The sequence below is a fragment of the Phocoena sinus genome, chromosome 3, assembly GCF_008692025.1.
Source record: "Phocoena sinus isolate mPhoSin1 chromosome 3, mPhoSin1.pri, whole genome shotgun sequence".
Taxonomy (NCBI): Eukaryota; Metazoa; Chordata; class Mammalia; order Artiodactyla; family Phocoenidae; genus Phocoena; species Phocoena sinus.
The window spans coordinates 18473602-18494164 of record NC_045765.1 but is presented as its reverse complement, the minus strand read 5'-3'; the positions used below and the strand labels follow the sequence as shown (position 1 = coordinate 18494164).

General features: G+C 39.3%; 1 protein-coding gene across 4 annotated transcripts in view; it reads right to left on the bottom strand.

The window, feature by feature from the left end:
* Nucleotides 1-12245: 12245 nt before the first annotated feature.
* The window catches only part of ZNF354A (zinc finger protein 354A), a 29443-nt gene continuing 21125 nt past the window's right edge, over nucleotides 12246-20563 (bottom strand). For 2 of the 4 annotated variants that reach the window (XM_032627847.1, XM_032627845.1), the window contains one exon: nucleotides 12604-14702. In XM_032627847.1, the coding sequence (XP_032483738.1) occupies nucleotides 13138-14702 (1565 nt within the window). In that variant the 3' untranslated portion in view covers nucleotides 12604-13137. Of the gene's footprint in view, nucleotides 14722-20563 lie in introns of all 4 variants that reach the window. The other 2 variants (XM_032627844.1, XM_032627843.1) reach the window with 2 other exon arrangements.

Genomic DNA, 20563 nt, shown 5'->3' with positions numbered 1-20563 from the left:
CAGCCAACGAACGATTGTCACAATTCAGTCAATGAGAAGCCACTATACTCTTAATTCTCAATTCCTCCAAGGAACTCTGTTTACTAAAACCCTCCCAACTTCCTTTTCCCCTCTCTCCTTATGTGAAAGACTTGCATGTGGCTTGCCATGGTTGCAGACGCCAAATTGCAGTTCTTTGATGATCATGAGTAAACCCATTTTTGCTGGAGAAATAACTTGCAGTCTATTTAAGGTCAGTATTTTTGGCCCACACAGGGACCCAGAGAAGACCCCCAACAACTGGAAGGTGGGCAAGCAAACAAGTGTGATACCAACACTAACCTCATTGATGCTTGCTGGGACTCTGGGGTTTGAGAGTAAGTCTTTCTCCTGGATCTGAGCTTCTGCCCTCTTTGCTTTGAGGATCTCCAGGTTTTATTCAGGATCTATATTAAGGCTTTGTCCTTTCTGATTAAAGCCTTGTTTATTTGGCACATTGACCCGGCTCTTGAAATCAGGCTGCTCCAACTGGAATGCCTGTGCCTTCAGCCTGATTCCCATTGGTACAGGGGCTCTTCTGTTGGATCTATGCTGTTAAGCATTTGGCCTGAGTCTTTCAGAACTAGGCCGTGCCCTTGGAACTGGCTGGTGTTAGGCCTGCAGGCTATTTGAGCTGTTAGGGTTTTTTGTAATTTATCCTTCTATTCTAGAGAAAGACCTCTGGGAAATAGGATCCCAGTTATCTAAACATTTTGAAGGAGCATTCCCCCCAACCCCTCAACCACAGGGACCCTGGCTGATTTTATGTTTAAAATCTGTGGTCCTTCCTCATGTGCATTTCTATGTGGACCTGAGGCAGGAGATAGATGAGCCCCAGGCCAGACATTTACAACTAGCCTCCTGTACATATTTCTTGAGGCAGGGTATAGATGGGCTCCAGATTAGACATTTACAGCAGCCTCCTGTTTATACTTCAAGATAGAAATAACAACAGGAATAGGCTAAGCACTGCCTGGGCAAAAGGTCAAGAGGTCACATATTTCTCATCCTTGGGATTAGGGAGATCTTGACCGCACATGCGCAGATAGGATCCTTGGGGGTCAAAAAGGGAGGGGACACCAGACTATACTAAGTTTTACTAACATCCCAAAGGTCCTTGTGCTAAAATCCATCTTGGCTAAAGTATGTGTGTGCACATAGGGGCGGGCCCTGAGTCAAAGGACAAAGCAGGATGACTGGCCAGAGAAAAACAAAGGCCTGGAAGACTGCCCCCTTAAAAATGATTTAAACTTCCCAGAGGCATGACTTTTCTCTGAAATCAGCCTTGCCTCTGTCGGCATGTACTCTGCTTTTCTAATATACGCCTACTTTCCTCTCTACCTTCTGCCTCCTTGTCAAAATTTTTTCAAGGCAGACAAGAAATGGGGCTCAGAATTTATCCGCTGGCCCTCATGGTCTAGTGGTTAAGATTTGGCACTCTCACCGCCGCAATCAGGTTTCAATCATGGTCTTGCTTCCAGCTGCTACTCACTGCACTCTGAAATTAGACTAACCTAACCAAAGGCAGTTACGGGAAACCTTTGAAATCCCCAAACTTACCTTTCTTAAAACCCAATTGGACAACCTTACCTATAAAACTTCTAAAACGGAACAAAACACTTATTTTTATTGGTATTTTGAGGTTTCCAAATGTTGTCAGGAGCCTAAAATTGCCTCTCTGCAAAATAAGATTTTAAGATTAATTGAGGCAAACAAATGATTAAAGAAGGATAAAATAGCTTCTGAAGCCTCACATTCTTCTTCTGCAGCCTCTTTGTCTCAGGCTCTGCCTTTAGCACCATCTTGTTCCCTTCCTCTGGGACCCTGTGCTCAGGCCCTGCCTTCAGGGCCATCTTTTTCCTTCCCCTTTATACTGCCTATTCCTCCTCTGTACCCTCAGTTCCTCCACACTAATTCTCTCACTGAACTTCCCTTTCCCCCTGAAAATCTCCTCACCCCATTTTCCTCTGAACCTATCAGAACCTGTCCCTTTAGAATTTAGCTTTCTGAGGATCCAGAGGTTAAACCCTTAATTTTAAATATTCCTTGGGTTAAAACTGAACTGCGAGCCATAGTTAAAGAGTTTCCCAAAGATCCTCACAGATTTGCTGAGGAATTTAATACAACAATCTTACCAATCTTGTTCTCTGACTTACATCAGCTAGGTCATATGCTTGTTGGTGAAGGCCACGCCCAGCATTGGATGAAAATTGCTGACAGGGAAAGTCCTGAAAGGTCTCTAGAATTACAACAAGGAAAGCAACCTGCTAACTTATATGGTCAAGCCAAGGCAATTGCTAGGTGACTTCATCGGGCAATTTCTAGGGCTTTTCCAAAGCCTATTGATTGGGATAAAATTCAGGCTTACACACAAAAAGCTGATGAATCTGTTCATAGCTATTACAATCAACTTCAGATTATTTTAAAGAAAATTCTGGTCTTCCTTCAGATGTTGATCCCACCCAGGTAGATTTAACTCTGTTTATTAATGGTCTGAACCAGGGTCTTTCCTTTCTAGTAAAAAAGAACAGGATGGAATGGGAAATGATGTCCACTCCAGATTTAGTTAATCTTACAAACCAGCTCTCTCACACTCTAGATGAGTCACCTAAAAGGAAAACTGCCAAAATTCTTAATCTTAAACTTCAGCAAATAAAGTTCCCTAAATGAAACAAAAACCTCCTAGTTTCTGCTATTAGAGCAAAGAGCCAGAGCATTGGAAAAGAGATTGTTACAGATTCAAGCCCTTCAGTCACCATCAGCCCTCTAACCAGGCTTTCCAACTTCCTCCCAATTCCCAGTAGTGGGGCTCCAAGGAACTACAGGGACTCTTCCCAATTCTCCCTCTTAATCAGCTTGGAGAAACATTCCTTCAGACTTGGGATGGATCTCTTCTCATCCTAACTGACACTGCAGCCACAGTCTCGGTGCTCAACCCCACTACTATAAAGCAGCCCCTGCCTCGGAGTACTAATACAGTTCCAATAGTGGGGATCTCTAATGAACCTCAAGAGGTTCCTGCCTGTGAACTGATGTCCTTTTGTTTAGGCCCTTTGAGAAACACATACTCTTTTCTCCTTAGTTCCTCTGCCGCTATCCATTTATATTAGGCTGAGACTTCTTACAGAAGCATCATGCTAAAATTTCTTTCCCTTGAAAGGGGAAAATAATTTTGGAATTAAACAGTAGTTATCAAAGCAGCCAACCAGATGAATTAAATGACTTTGACATCTTTTATCAGCTCTGTCTCTGAGCTGATTCTGGAAACACTGATCATTTGTCCCTATTGAATCAACAACCACCCCCCTTATAGGCAAAATCTCCAACTGATATTGGCAAAATTCACAGTGCATCAATTCAAATAGATCCTTCAAAACCTCTCCCAGAATTAATCAATATCCTATAAGTAAAGAAGCCTTTAATGGCATAATGCCCATAATAGGACATTACAAGTCTCAAAGACTCATTATTTCTTGTAATAGTTCCTGCAATACCCTTATTTTACTAATGAAGAAACCCAAGGGCTGAGGGTGGAGGTTTGTTCAGGACCTCAGAGCAATAAACAACATTGTCATCCCTCCACACCCTGTTGTTCCTAATCCTCATACTTTACTAACATCCATTCCCACTGGATGTAAATTTTTTACTGTAATTTGATTTATGCAGTACATTCTTTAATATTCCAGTTGATGAAGATGGACTATTGTCTATCGTTTTTGCCTTCACTTGGAAGAAAAACAATTCACCGCGACAGTAATGCCTCAGGGTTTTACTGAGTTCTTATTTCTCAAAAATTCTCAAGGCTGATCTGGATAATGTAAAGTTCCCAGAAGTTCTATTTTGTTGCAACATGTGGACAATTTGCTTCTTTGCTTTCCTCAGACCTCTTCACAGGAAGACAGCACCCACTTCCTAAAGCTTTTAGCCTTAAAGGGACACAAGGTTGCCAAGGAAAAATTGCCATTTGCCCAAACCCAGGTTTGATATTTGATATTTAGGGCATCTGATATCAGAACAAGAGCTATACCTAGTTCCAGATAGGCTTCATAGTGTCCTGAGTTTCCCCAAACCCCAATCTAAGCATTGACTGCAAGGTTTTCTCAGGCTAGTCAGTTATTGCTGAAAGTGTATTCCAAATTTCTCTATTTTTTAAATTTAATTTCATTTATTTATTTTATACAGCAGGTTCTTATTAGTCAAATTTCTCTCTTATAGCCAAACCTCTGTATGTTTTACTCAACAACAACTCTGACCCAGTTTTATGGGAAGAGCCAAACAGCATAAACTTTCAGGCCTTAAATGAGAGCTCGATAAACCCACCTGCCCTTGGGAATCCCAGTTATCAGATCCTCTTTTTCTTTTTTGTATATGAAAAGGAAGGGAATGTCCTTGGGATACTCACCCCAAAACACAGGGACTACCATTGACCCATAGGGTATTACAGCCAGCAGGTGGACCCTGTGGCACACCTTAGAGCCATTAGAGCCACTGTCCTTTTGGTTGAGGCCACCAAGAAAATCATTGTGGGATTCCCTTTAATCATCCTTGTACCTCATGCAGTAGAAGCCCTCCTGAATTCTCATCACACTCAACATTTCTCAAGTTAGCCACCTCACCTCCTATGAAGTCCTTTTGTTAACTGCTCCTCATATAACTCTTTTATGTTGTAATAACCTTATCACTACTACTCTTCCCCTCCATCATCACCAATGAAGTCCCTCACAACTGCTTAACGCTGAAGGATCTCCTCTTTCTCTTTTTTTAGAAATTTATTTTATTTTTGGCTGCATTGGGTCTTCGTTGTTGTGAAAGGACTTTCTCTAGTTGCAGTGAGCGGGGGCTACTCTTTGATGCGGTGCACGGGCTTATCATTGTGGTGGCTTCTCTTGTGAAGCATGGGCTTTAGGAGCGCAGGCTTCAGTAGTTGTGGCACATGGGCTCAGTAGTTGTGGCTCACTGGCTCTAAAGCACAGGCTCAGTAGTTGTGGCACACAGGCTTAGCTGCTCTGTGGCATGTGGGATCTTCCTGGACCAGGGCTCGAACCCATGTTGCCTGCATTGGCAGGCGGACTCAACCACTGCACCACCAGGGAAGCCCTGAAGAACCTCCTCTTGACTCCACTTGATGATTTGCAGGAAATTCCTTTGGGTAACAGTGGTTTCTCATGGTTCACTGATGGTTCTTATTTTTTTTTTTTTTTTTTTTTTTTTTTGGTTATGCGGGCCTCTCACTGTTGTGGCCTCTCCCGTTGCGGAGCACAGGCTCCGGACGCGCAGGCTCAGTGGCCATGGCTCACGGGCCCAGCCGCTCCGCGGCATGTGGGATCTTCCCGGATCGGGATACGAACCCGTGTCCCCTGCATCGGCAGGCGGACTCCCAACCACTGCGCCACCAGGGAAGCCCGATGGTTCTTATTTAAAAGGTGACAGTGGTAAGTATCGTGCTGGGTATTCTACTGCAACTTCCTTTGAGATTGTTGAGGCAGCGTCTTTACTTATGGGTAATTCAGCCTAATAGGCTTACACAGGCTTGAGCTCTTACACAGGCCTGTACTTTAGCCAAGGGAAAAACTGCCAATACTTATACTGATAGTAGTTATGCTTTTGGTGTAGCTCATGCTTTTGGAATGTTGTAGAAGCAACATGGTTTCTTTACTTCCAGCTGAAATAAAATTTAAAATGGCCCCTATGTTTAGGTGTTACTGGATGCAACACTTTTACCTGCCACTTTAGCCATTAAGATTTCAGGACATTCTAAACTTCTCTCTCTAGAAGCTAAGGGAAATTTATCTTACTGACATTTCCACAAGGAATGCTGCTATTAAAGGGACCAAAACCAGCCAAACCTCTGTCATGGTCCAAAGGGACATTTCCCCAAATGATAACTGAGGAAAACTGGACCAGAGAATTTCAACAATTGGCCTCAGAAAAGGAAAAACAAGATTGGAAATTCAATAATTTTTTTGATAACAAGAGAATGCTCTGGTTTGGACCAAATAACCACCCAGTCTTACTGAAGACTCTAAAATTCCCACCCTGGCTGGACCTGCACATCATCTGGTGACCTGAAAGTAAAGATTTCCCAGAATTGAAGCAGATGATGTCTGAGTTCTACTTCTCTATTTGGGGGACTTGCATGTGACTTGCCATGGTTGCAGACCCTGAATTGTAATTCTCTGCTGAATAAACCTATTTTTTCTGGAGAAATATCTGGCAGTCTATTTGTTTTCAGTCAACACAATTTGGTGACACTTAGTACAACCACTTTTGCACAACCCTCACCACTATGTAGCCCCAGAACATTTTCATCATCCCCCAAAGAAAACCCTGTACCAATTAAGCAGTCACTCCCCATTCATCTGTTCCCCAGCACTGGAAACCACGAATCTACTGTCTCTTGGATTTGCCTATTCTGGATATTTCACATAAATGGAATCATACGTGGTCTTTGTGTCTTGCTTCCTTCACTTAGCATAATGTTTACAAGATTCATCCATGTTGTGGCATGTATCAGCATTTTATTCCTTTTTCTTGCTGAATAATATTTCATTGTATGGATATACTATATTTTGTTTATCCATTCATTGAGTGATGGATACTTGGGTTATTTCCATCTTTTGGCTATTGTGAATAGTGCTTCTATGAACAGTTGTGAACAGGTTTTTGTGTGAACAAATGTTTTCAGTTCTCTTGGGTATATACCTAGGAGTTGAATTTCTTGGTTTATGGTAATTCTGTATTTAACACCACCAAACTGTTTCCCACAGCAGCTGCACCATTTAACATTCCCACCATTAATGCCAAAGGGTTCAATTTCTCCACATCCTTACCAACATTTGTTATTAAAAAAAATAGCCATCCTAATGGGTGTGATATGATATCTCGTTGTGGTTTTGACTTGCATTTCTTGCATTATGACTAATGATGACAGACATCTTTTCATTTGGTTATTAGCTATTTGTATATCTTCCTTAGGAAAATGTCTATTCAATTACTTTGCCCCTTTTTAATTGGATTGTGTTTTTTACTTGGATTATGAGTTTAAAAATATTTCAGACATGAGGCTTTTAGAAAATATTTGCAAATATCTTTTTCCATTCTGTGAGTTGTCTTTTAATTCTCTTGATAGTGTCTTTTGATACACAAAAGTTTTAATTTTGATGTTCAATTTATTGAATTTTTGTTTGCTTGTGTTTTGTGTCATATCTATGAAAATGTTGCCTTATTCAACGTCATGCAGAGTTTCACCTATGCTTCCTTCTAAGAATTTTATAGTTTTTAAAATAGTTTTAGCACTTACATTTAGGTTTTGATTCATTTGGAGTTAATTTTTATATGTGTTGTGAGGTATGGGTCAGATTCATTCTTTTGCATGTGGATATCCAGTAGTCTCAGCACAAGTCATTGAAGAGACTATATTTTCCCCCATTGAATGGTCTTTTTAGTCTTGTCAAAAATCAATTGGCCATAGATATGTAGGCTCTCAATTTGACTCCACTGAGCTATATGTTTTTCTATATGCCAATACATAACAAATACATAACAAAAACAATACATTGTTTTGATTACTGTAGCTTTGTAGTAAGTTTTGAATCTGGGAAGTGTTCTTCTTCCAAAAGTGTTCTTCTTCTAAATTATTTCCACTATGTGGGATCCCTTGCAATTGCATATGAATTTTAGGATCTGCTTTTCCACTTCTGCAAAAACGCTATTGGAATTTTGATAGTGATTTGCATTGAATTTGTAAATCATTTTGGTAGTATTTTAACTATACTATGTCTTCCAATCCATGAATATCAAATATCTTTCCATTTATTTAGGTCTAGGTCTAGGTCTTCTTTAATATATTTCAACAGTGTTTTGTAGTTTTCAGTGTGCAAGTCTTGGACCTACTTGGTTAAATTTCTCCTTAAGTATGTTGTCATTTTTGATGCTATTATACATGAAATTGCTTTAATTTCCTTTTAAATTTTCTATTACTAGCATATAGAAATAAAACTGATTTTTACATGTTGATCTTATATCCTGAAACACTGCTAAACTCATTTATGAGTTCTAATTGAATTTTGGTAGTTGTTCAGCTTTTCTATATATAAAGTCATGTCATTTGCAAATTGAGAAAATTCTTCCTTTCTAATTGGGATGCCTTTTATTTCTTTTCCTTGCCTAACTGCTCTGACTACAACTTCCAGTACAGTGTTGAATAGAAGTGGCAAAATCAGGCACCCTTGTCTTGCTCCTAATCTTAGGGGGAAAGCTGTCAGTGTTTCACTATTCAATATGATGTTAGCTGTGGATTTTTCATTACTGTACTTTATCATGTTAAGGAAATTCCCTTCTATTCCTGGCTTGTTCAGTAATTTTACATGATTGGATTTTGCATTTTGTGAAATGCTTTTACTGCATCAAGATGGCTGTGTGTGTGTGTGTATGTGTGTGTGTGTGTGTGTGTGTGTGTGTGTCTTGTCCTCATTCTACTAATGCAATGTATTATATTGATTGCTTTTCTTATGCTGTACACATCTTCAATTTCTGGGATAAATCCCACATGTTCATGGTGCTTTATCCTGCTAGATTTAGTTAACTTGGCTAGGAGTTAGGCAACCATAGGTGCCAGAGACTTCAAATTCCTCTAGTATCCTTGTTTTTGTCTCCACTATTGACAAAACACTAAACACTCCCTAAACACTCCTCCTCAAGGAGAGTCTGTATCTCTCTTTCTGCTGTAATCCAGTGTTGGCAAGCTGTGGGGGTGGGGGTGGGAGTAGGGGTTGGGGAGGAGGATTCTATAATCTTCCAATTAAATCTCAGTCTTGGTAGGCCTATGTCTAGAGCAAATGTTTATCCAGTGGTATAGCTTTTTCCCAAGCTCCTTGCCCTATATTCCCTCCTCTAGTTGCAGCATTCCCAATCTTTTTCCTTGAATCCCCCCCAACCCCATCTCTTCGACTGTTTTCTCCTCCTTAGTGAGACACGAAGGTTAGAGCGGGCTAAAGTGGGAGGAATGTCCTTACCTCAGCTAGCACAAGACTCTGAGAAACTCTTCCCCAGGAGAGTAGGCATTTTTGGTGGAGAAGACTCTGAGTGTATTTCACAATGGTTACCCTTTCTCCACTAGAGCCCTGAGGGAATTTCTCAGGTCGCCACCACGCAAATCCAACCGGGTTTCTGGATCTAATGACAATGGAAATGTGGGGGACTCTTAAGACTGTGGCCCCCCAGGAGTTTCTCACTCTCAAGACAGTCCACACAACCTTCAGCAATTTATCAAAATGAGCATTTAAATATTTCTACCAGTTTATGGCTCCAGTAATTTCTGTTCCAGGTGAGCAGATCTCAGCTATATCTTTCTGGATATGCCTGTCTCTCCAGATTTCAGTGTTGCAATTTGCCCACCAACCTCAGTTCTCAGGAAGATAAAAGAAAAGTCACTAATTTTCAGCCTGCCCCAATTTTTCTTGTTGTAAGGATACAAGCGATCACTTGCAAGCTGTTTACATGTCATAGCTGAAACAGGAAGTCCAAACAAGTTTTTGAATGCTAGAAAGTTGAAGATTATGAAATGCAAACAAAATCACAAAAATTCTTTAACTGCTCAAATGTTTAAATGCTGAAGTAATGCAAGAGTTTCACAATAAGTACTCCAGTGTCAACAGAAAGAATATCACGTGTTGTCTATGCAGAATTATGCAGAAATGCAGAATATGGGCAAGATAGCCAACACCCTGCATAGACTCCATTACACTTTGATTCAACTTTGAATAAACTGTTTGCACTTTTGCACATCCACCATAATTTGCATTTGTATTATCTCTATGAAAAGCAGTACACTTATTAATTCAATAAGTGAGCAGCAGCCTTCTAAGCAAGCCTTTTTCACGAGAAGAACATACAAGCAAAGGGAATTTTTTTTTCAGTATTGTGATTACTTGCATCTTGGGCTGTGTTGTAAAAAGACAAGGCATTTTAGATCTTTAATAATCTCTGTAATAGTAAATAGAGCTATTACATTTTTTATTATTGCAGCATTTTATCCTGGCACTTAAAATTTGTTTGCAATTTTAGAATCAGAAAATACTCCTGGTATGTTTGATCAGTCATTTGTGCTGAAAAGGTTGATAATGATGACACACAATGTGGACCGTCATTAGAACTTCTGCTGTGATTATCTTCATCGAATTTGTTTTAATTAGAAAATTTATTTTATCTGTTTATAGCTGAGATAATCATATATCTCTTAGGTTTAGCTGTTAAAAGATACTGGTTTATAAATGACTATCACTTTTTTATATTGAATGAACAGTTTCATGCTGTGGAAAAGGTTTCAAAAGGATTTTTTTCCTCATTTAATAGATAACCAATGTTCTAAAAATTAATCATGAATTTACATTTGCATTTGGGATTCAAATACTAGATGATAGCAAACACCACAGGAATTGAAAATATTGAATTTGATAGTCTCATGGCATCATTATTATGTTTGTCACTCACGAGGCTAAAGTTATAACAGTAAATTGGGGTTGAACTGTAGAAGTTGTTACAAACTAACAATAAATTGAACTTTGATATGTGATGCGGAAAAGGTGAACTTCATGTATGGCTGCAAGCGAGAGCTGTATTTGCAAGGAAGAACCTCCCCAAAGAAAGCCACAGCTGATCTCATACAAGGTTTTGGGAAGCTTGGTTCAAGGATTGGTGGATTTTCAAAAGCAGGAGTGTTTATTGGATTGACAGACTTTCAATTATGTTAGTGTGATCACTGAAATAAGGCTGTTATTGACTGGCATACTTTCAGAAGTATGGTCACTGGAGTGAGGTATCTGCTGACTTGTCTACAGGCATGGGATCGTAACAAATTGGCTTTCAGAAGCTGAAGTCTCTTTAACTTGCTGTCAGAAGCATGGCCACTGTTGATTTTCAGAGCATGTGTACTGATCCAAAGTAATCTCTAATTAATGGTGATTACTTGCTTACAACTTGAGACTTTGACAAAAAGAAATCTTTTCCTTTCTTTAATATGGAAGACTTTCAATTCTCATTTACCTTCTCCTACCCCCACTCCGCCCCCCAACTTTGGTCTTTCCTCAGCCAAAAATATGAGAGAGACTATAAGGGACTGTTTCAGTTTTGTGGAGTTATAATTTTCAGCTAGCATTGCTACTTAAGTAATTTAAGTGCCAATTATTGAAGCAGAAAAATAGCTTCAACTGCTCGATTTTCATTATTGGGTAAAAGCACAACTGATTACAATAAGGGTGACCTGACAACATCAATACAGGATGCAGTTCAAAATCATTCAATACAAGACATATCCAGTATACAGAGGATACCTGGCAACCCTACCTTCGAGTCAGCTTAGCCTTCTCATTCACCAACCTCATCTGTTTGCTTGTGAACACCATGTCTTATTTCTAATACATTATCTTGTCTCCTGTTCTCCATATATGCTGTCCCTGCTTGAGTTTGGACTCTCATTCACCTATCACTTGAATTACCATAGCACAGATTTCTAGGCATCAGTCTATACAGCTTTAATATATACTAAATACACCCTCTACACATCGTTGCCAGAACAATGTTCCTTGCTTAACATTTTTAACTGACTTCATCAATTTCAGGATAAAATCCAAACTTTTCATGGCAAATAGGCCCTTTGTTATCTGGCCTCTGCCTTCTACTCAGACTTTAACACCTGCCATTCTCCTGCTCATTAGTTCTATACTTGAGTTTCCATAAAGGTGTCATGGTATTACTCACTTCTACCTCTCCTATTTGGAATGCTTATCTCATCCTCTGGAGAGTTCTTATTATTCTTTCAAAACCTGGCTCAGGCATCATTGCCTCTGGAAAGCTTTCTCTGATGTCACCAGGTTTCCTTGGTTACATTCAATCTCTCCTTCATCATGTCTAAATCTCTACAACATTCTTGCACTGCAACATATTGTCACAACCTATCTATTTGCCTGTTAAAACAACCACACTTACATACAGTGACATAACAATTTGCTTTACTCATCTGATAGTCTCTTAACTCCATCCCTTTTCCTCCATTCATGGTTTCTTGAAGGCCTGTGACTTTTTTCTTAAAATTCCCAGTGTGCAGTATAGTACTTGCCCCAAAGCTGGGACTCAAACAACCAACCAAACTACTGAGTTGTTTATAAATTACTCCTTTTGTTTTCTTAAAACTGTTGGACACTACAGAACACCAAGTAGGAAAAACATACGCTTTATTTCATGAAGTGATTGATGTATCTTTCAATATTTTGGCACATATGCTAGATTCATTAAACTACTTTTGACAGTCCCTTCTGTTGTGAATTTAGAATATATGTTATTAAATATATATGTATAATATATATTAAATATACATTTAATAGCCTTAAACTTGAAAATCACTTATTTTTCCATTTAATATACTTAAGATGACAGCTCACAGTATATAGCATGTATAATTTCATAATAAATGACTTCAGAGCAAAAAAAATAATTCTGAGAACAGAATTAAAAATTGGGTAGAAAATTTTCAATTCACAGCAATTACTAGAAGAACAAAGGAAGAGAACACTTTTATTTCTATTTTTAAATGAAATCCATGCACAAAGTTTGACATCAAGTCAGGAAAAGGACAAACCCCAGAAAGTGAGAGGTAGTTTACAATTCATTTTAATCTTTTATTTGGTCCTTTTCTCTAAAAATGTATAATTTCTTTGACCACACCTTTTATATACTATTACAATGTCAGTTATTTTTTAAGAAGTATTAACAGTTTACAGTTTAACAGGAAATCCAGTGCACACTTCCCTTCATCACCCAGATGTTTATAACAATTACATATAATATGCAGCATATGATGCTGTAGAGAAAACAATTATTTTACAAATGCCCAAAGTCAATGTCTCCAGTCAGGAATTCTTCATTTTAGGTTATTATAAAGTGTCTGATAGGACTAAACAATTTCCAGTTTCCTCATTATCTATTACATAGGTTTGTCCTTGGAATTTATTATTTGATGACTAAATCATAGAATGGCTTTTCATATCTATTACATTTATTACATCACTTTCATGTATTCTGATGAGCTTTGGTTTCAGAATTTCACACATGCAAACCTACTTTCTAGGGGTTCTCTTCAATATGAATTTTATAATGATTAGTAAGAGATGACCTGTGATTGAAAAGTTTCCCACATGTATTACATTCATAGGGTTTCTCTCCAGTATGAATTCTCTGATGGGCAATACGTGATGAGCTCTGTCTAAAAGTTTTCCCACATGTATTACATTTGAAGGGTTTCTCTCCTGTATGAATCCTTCGATGTTGAATAAGAGCTGAACTTTGGCCAAAAGATATCCCACATTCTTCACATCGATATGGTTTCTCTCCTGTGTGAATTCTCTGATGATTACTAAGGGATGAGTTACACCTGAAAGTTTTCCCACACTCATTACATTTATAGGGTCTTTCTCCAGTATGCATTCTCTGATGTTGAATGAGAGCTGAACTTTGTCTGAAGGCTTTCCCACACACTTTACATTTACATGGTTTCTCTCCAGTATGAATTCTTTCATGAATAATAAGTGTTGAGTGGGAACTTAAGGCTTTACCACATTCATTACAATTATAAAACTTCTCACCAGTATGAATTATTCGGTGTCTGTTAAGTCGTGAAATAGAAGTGAAACCTTTTCCACATTCATTACATCTATAAGGCTTTTCTCCAGTGTGAATTCTTTCATGTTGAATAAGAGACGCACTCTGACTGAAGGCTCTCCCACATTCACTACATTTAAAAGGTTTCTCTCCTGTGTGAATTCTCTGATGATAACGAAGGGATGAACTAGACTTAAAGGTATTGCCACATTCATTACATAAATAGGACTTCTTTCTGGAATTCATTCTCTGACATCCAGGAAGGGATGTGTTGCAACTAGATGCCTTCCTACCTGGATTATATTTATAGGGGTTTTCTCCAGCATGGATTTTTTGATGTATAAAAAGGCCTGACCTTCTGCTGAAGGATTTACCACATTCCTTACATCTATAGGATTTCTCCACAGTGTGTGTTCTTAGGTGTTTATAAAGAGATGTACTGAGAGTGAAAGCTTTCCCACATTCTTTACATATATAGGGTTTCTCTCCAGTATGAGTTATTTGATGTTGAATAAGAGCTGAACTTTGGTTAAAGGCTTTCGAACAGTCTTTACATTTAAATAATTTCTCTCCACTATGGTTTTTCTCATGTTTACGAAGGGATGAAGTATTAATGAAGGTTTTCTCACACATACTACATTTATAACGTTTCCCGGCTGTGTTGATTTTTTGTTGATTAAGTAAATTGGAATTCTGTTTGAAGGTGTTTCCTTGTATTTCACATTTTGGTAGGGTTTTTTCTCTGGGAACCATCTGTTGCCTAACAAGGACTGACTTTAGGCTGAAGTTTTGGCCAAATTCAGTATTTTTATGTTTTCTTTCTACAGTGAAGATTTTCTTGTGAGTGACTGAAACTATCTGAACACTTTGGTTTTTCTTCTGCTTTTTCTCTAATCTGTCTTCATATTTGCAGGGTTTTTCTGATTTGAAGCCCCAGGGTCCATTCCTTTTGGATCTTTTCATTATCATCTCCTGAAATGAAGAACCTTGTGTTTGAGTTGACTTTGTGGTTTTATAACTGTTCTTCCATCCTGGAAGGGACAGAAAAAACTGGAGATGTTTCATGTGATACAGCATTTGGTTACTGAGACTAAATGTATAGACTGAATACTGATGGTATTTAAATAAGGTCTTGGGGGACCAGGGGAAGATGGCAGAGGACTAAGACGCAGAGATAACCTTCCTCCCCACAGATACACCAGAAATACATCTACACGTGGAGCAACTCCTACAGAACACCTACTGAATGCTGGCAGACCTCAGACCTCCCAAAAGGCAAGAAACTCCCCCACGTACCTGGGTAGGGCAAAAGAAAAAAAAAAAAAACAGAGACAAAAGGATAGGAATGGGACCTGCACCAGTGGGAGAGAGCTGTGAAGGAGGAAAGGTTTCCACACGCTAGGAAGCCCCTTCGCGGCTGGAGACTGCAGGTGGCGGAGGGGGGGAGCTTCGGCGCCACGGAGGAGAGTGCAGCAACAGGGGTGAGAAGGGCAAAGCAGGGATATTCCCGCACAGAGGACTCACCAGCCCGAGAGGCTTGTCTGCTCACCCGCCGGGGCAGGGCTGTGAGCTGAGGCTCAGGTCTTGGGCGGATCGCAGGGAGAGGACTGGGGTTGGCGGAGTGAACACAGCCTGAAGGGGTTAGTGCACCATGGCTACCCGGGAGGGAGTCCGGGAAAAGGTCTGGAGCTGCAGAAGAGGCAAGAGACTTTTTCTTCCCTCTTTGTTTCCTGGTGCACGAGGAGAGGGGATTAAGAGCACTGCTTAAAGGAGCTCCAGAGACGGGCGCAAGATGCGGCTAAAAGCGCAGACCCCAGAGATGGGCAGGAGACGCTAAGGCTGCTGCTGCCGCCACCAAGAAGCCTGTGGGCAAGCACAGGTCACTATCCACACCTCCCTTCTGGGGAGCCTGTGCAGCCCGCCACTGCAAGGTTCCCGGGATCCAGGGACAACTTCCCCGGGAGAACGCATGGCGAGCCTCAGGTTGGTGCAACATCATGCCGGCCTCTGCCGCCACAGGCTCACCCCGCACTCCGTGCCCCTCGCTCCCCCTGGCCTGAGTGAGCCAGAGCCACCGAATCAGCGGCTCCTTTAACCCCATCCTGTCTGAGCGAAAAACAGACGCCCTCTGGCGACCTACACACAGAGGTGGGGCCAAATCCAAAGCTGAGCCCCTGGGAGCTGTGAGAACAAAGAAGAGAAAGGGAAATCTCTCCCAGCAGCCTCAGAAGCAGTGGATTACAGCTCCACAATCAACTTGATGCACCCTGTATCTGTGGAATACATGAATAGACAACGAATCATCCCAAATTGAGGAGGTGGACTTTGAGAGCAAGATTTATGATTTTTTCCCCTTTTCCTCTTTTTGTGAGGGTGTATGTGTATGCTTCTGTGTGAGATTTTGACTGTATACCTTTACTTCTACCATTTGTCCCAGGGTTCTATCCGTTTTTTTCTTTTTTTTTTAATGATTATTTTTTATTTGAATAACTTTTATTTTATTTTATCTTCTTTCTTTCCTTCCTGCCCTCCTTCAGACAACAAAACATCCCAAATTGAGGAGGTGGACTTTGAGAGCAAGATTTATGATTTTTTCCCCTTTTCCTCTTTTTGTGAGTGTGTATGTGTATGCTTCTGTATGAGATTTTGTCTGTATAGCTTTGCTTCCACCATTTGTCCTAAGGTTCTATCCGTCCATATTTTTTGTTTTTAAAATTTTTTTCTTAATAATTATTTTTAAATTTAATAACTTTATTGTATTTTACTTCATTTTACTTTACCTTCTTTCTTTCTTTTTTCCTTTCTTCCCGCATTCCGTCCTTCCTTCCTCCCTCCCTTTCTTTCCTTCTTTCCTTCTTTTCTTCTTCCTTCCTTCCTTCCTTTCTTTCTTTCTTGCTTCCTTCCTACTTCTACTAGTTGAAAACTTCCCTAATATGGGAAAGGAAATAAGTCCAGGAAGCACAGAGAGTCCCATACAGGATAAATCCAAGGAGAAATACGCCAAGACACATATTAATCAAACTGTCAAAAATTAAATACAAAGAAAGCATATTAAAAGCAGCAAGGGAAAAACAACAAATAACACACAAGGGAATCCCTATAAGGTTACCAGCTGATCTTTCGGCAGAAACTCCGCAAGCCAGAAGGGACTGGCAGGACACATTTAAAGTGATGAAGGAGAAAAACCTGCAACCAAGATTACTCTACCCAACAAGGATCTCATTCACATTTGATGGAGAAATTAAAACCTTAAAAAAAAATTAAAACTTTAAAACCTTTACAGACAAGCTGAGAGAGTTCAGCACCACCAAACCATCTTTACAACAAATGCTAAAGGAGCTTCTCTAGGCAAGAAACACAAGAGAAGGAAAAAACCTACAATAACAAACCCAAAACAATTAAGAAAATGGGGATAGGAACATACATATCGATAATTACCTTAAATGTAAATGGACTAAATGCTCCCACGAAAAGACACAGATTGGCTGAATGGATACAAAAACAAGACCCATATATATGCTGTCTAAAAGAGACCCACTTCAGACCTAGAGACAAATACAGACTGAAAGTAAGGGGATGGAAAAAGATATTCCATGCAAATGGAAACCAAAAGAAAGCTGGAGTAGCAATTCTCATATCAGACAAAATAGACTTTAAAGACTATTAGACGAGACAAAGAAGGACACTACATACTGATCAAGGGATTGATCCAAGAAGAAGATATAACAATTGTAAATATCTATCCACCCAACACAGGAGCACCTCAATACATAAGGCAAATACTAACAGCCATAAAAGGGGAAATTGACAGTAACACATTCATAGTAGGGGACTTTAACACCCTACTTTCACCAATGGACAGATCATCCAAAATGAAAATAAATAAGGAAACACAAGCTTTAAATGATACATTAAACAAGATGGACTTAATTGATATTTATAGGACACTCCATCCAAAAACAACAGATTACACATTTTTCTCAAGTGCTCATGGAACATTCTCCAGGATAGATCATATCTTGGGTCACAAATCAAGCCTTGGTAAATTTAAGAAAATTGAAACTGATCAAGTATCTTTTCCGACCACAACGTTATGAGACTAGATATCAATTACAAGAAAAGATCTGTAAAAAAAAAACAAACACATGGAGGCTAAACAATATACTACTTAATAATGAAGTGATCACTGAAGAAATCAAAGAGGAAATAAAAAAATACCTAGAAACGACAATGGAGACATGATGACCCAAAACCTATGGGATGCAGCAAAAGCAGTTCTAAGAGGGAAGTTTATAGCAATACAATCCTACCTTAAGAAACAGGAAACACCTCGAATAAACAACCTTACCTTGCACCGAAAGCAATTAGAGAAATAAGAACAAAAAACCCCCGAAGTTAGCAGAAGGAAAGAAATCATAAAAATCAGATCAGAAATAAATGAAAAAGAAATGATAGCAAAGATCAATAAAACTAAAACCTGGGGGCTTCCCTGGTGGCGCAGTGATTGAGAGTCCGCCTGCCGATGCAGGGGACACAGGTTCGTGCCCCGGTCCGGGAAGATCCCACATGCCGCGGAGCGGCTGGGCCCGTGAGCCATGGCCGCTGAGCCTGCGCGTCCGGAGCCTGTGCTCCGCAACGGGAGAGGCCACAACAGTGAGAGGCCCGCATACCACCAAAAAAAAAAAAAAAACAAACAAACTAAAACCTGGTTCTTTGAGAAGATAAACAAAATTGATAAACCATTAGCCAGACTCATCAAGAAAAAAAGGGAGAAGACTCAAATCAATAGAATTAGAAATGAAAAAGGAGAACAACTGACACTGCAGAAATACAAAAGATCATGAGAGATTACTACAAGCAACCCTATGCCAATAAAATGGACAACCTGGAAGAAATGGACAATTTCTTAGAAATGCACAACCTGCCAAGACTGAATCAGGAAAAAATAGAAAATATGAACAGACCAATCACAAGCACTGAAATTGAAACTGTGATTAAAAATCTTCCAACAAACCATAGCCCAGGACCAGATGGCTTCACAGGCGAATTCTATCAAACATTTAGAGAAGAGCTAATACCTATCCTTCTCAAACTCTTCCAAAATATAGCAGAGGGAGGAACACTCCCAAATTCATTCTACGAGGCCACCGTCACGTTGATATCAAAACCAGACAAGGATGTCACAAAGAAAGAAAACTACAGGCCAATATCACTGATGAACATAGATACAAAAATCCTCAACAAAATACTAGCAAACAGAATCCAAGAGAACATTAAAAGGATCATACACCATGATCAAGTGGTGTTTATTCCAGGAATGCAAGGATTCTGCAATACATGCAAATCAATCAATGTGATATACCATATTAACAAATTGAAGGAGAAAAACCATATGATCAGCTCAATAGATGCAGAGAAAGTTTTTGACAAAATTCAACACCCATTTATGATAAAAACCCTGCAGAAACTAGGCATAGAGGGAACTTTCCTCAACATAATAAAGGCCATATATGACAAACCCACAGCCAACATTGTCCTCAATGGTGAAAAACTGAAAGCATTTCCACTAAGATCAGGAACAAGACTAGGTTGCCCACTCTCACCACTCTTATTCAACATAGTTTTGGAAGTTTTAGCCACAGCAATCAGAGAAGAAAAGGAAATAAAAGGAATCCAAATCGGAAAAGAAGAAGTAAAGCTGTCACTGTTTGCAGATGAAATGATACTATACATAGAGAATCCTAAAGATGCTACCAGACAACTACTAGAGCTAATCAATGAATTTGGTAAGTTGCAGCATACAAAATTAATGCACAGAAATCTCTGGCATTCCTATACACTAATGATGAAAAATCTGAAAGTGAAATCAAGAAAATACTTCCATTTACCATTGCAACAAAAAGAATAATATATCTAGGAATAAACCTACCTAAGGAGACGAAAGACCTGTATGCAGAAAATTATAAGACACTGATGAAAGAAATTAAAGATGATACAAATAGATGGAGAGATATACCATGTTCTTGGATTGGAAGAATCAACATTGTGAAAATGACTCTACTACCCAAAGCAATCTACAGATTCAATGCAATCCCGATCAAACTACCACTGGCATTTTTCACAGAACTAGAACAAAAAATTTCGCAATTTGTATGGAAACACAAAAGACCCCGAATAGCCAAAGCAATCTTGAGAACGAAAAACGCAGCTGGAGGAATCAGGCTCCCTGACTTCAGACTATACTACAAAGCTACAGTAATCAAGACAATATGGTACTGGCACAAAAACAGAAAGATAGATCAATGGAACAGGATAGAAAGCCCAGAGATAAACCCACACACATATGGTCACCTTATCTTTGATAAAGGAGGCAGAAATGTACAGTGGAGAAAGGACAGCCTCTTCAATAAGTGGTGCTGGGAAAACTGGACAGGTACATGTAGAAGTATTAGATCACTCCCTAACAGCATACACAAAAATAAGCTCAAAATGGATTAAAGACCTAAATGTAAGGCCAGAAACTATCAAACTCTTAGAGGAAAACATAGGCAGAACACTCTATGACATAAATCACAGCAAGATCCTTTTTGACCCACCTCCTAAAGAAATGGAAATAAAAACAAAAATAAACAAATGGGACCTAATGAAACTTCAAAGCTTTTGCACAGCAAAGGAAACCATAAACAAGACCAAAAGAAAACCCTCAGAATGGGAGAAAATATTTGCAAATGAAGCAATTGACAAAGGATTAATTTCCAAAATTTGCAAGCAGCTCATGCAGCTCAATAAAAAAACAAACAACCCAATCCAAAAATGGGCAGAAAACCTAAACAGACATTTCTCCAAAGAAGATATACAGACTGCCAACAAACACATGAAAGAATGCTCAACA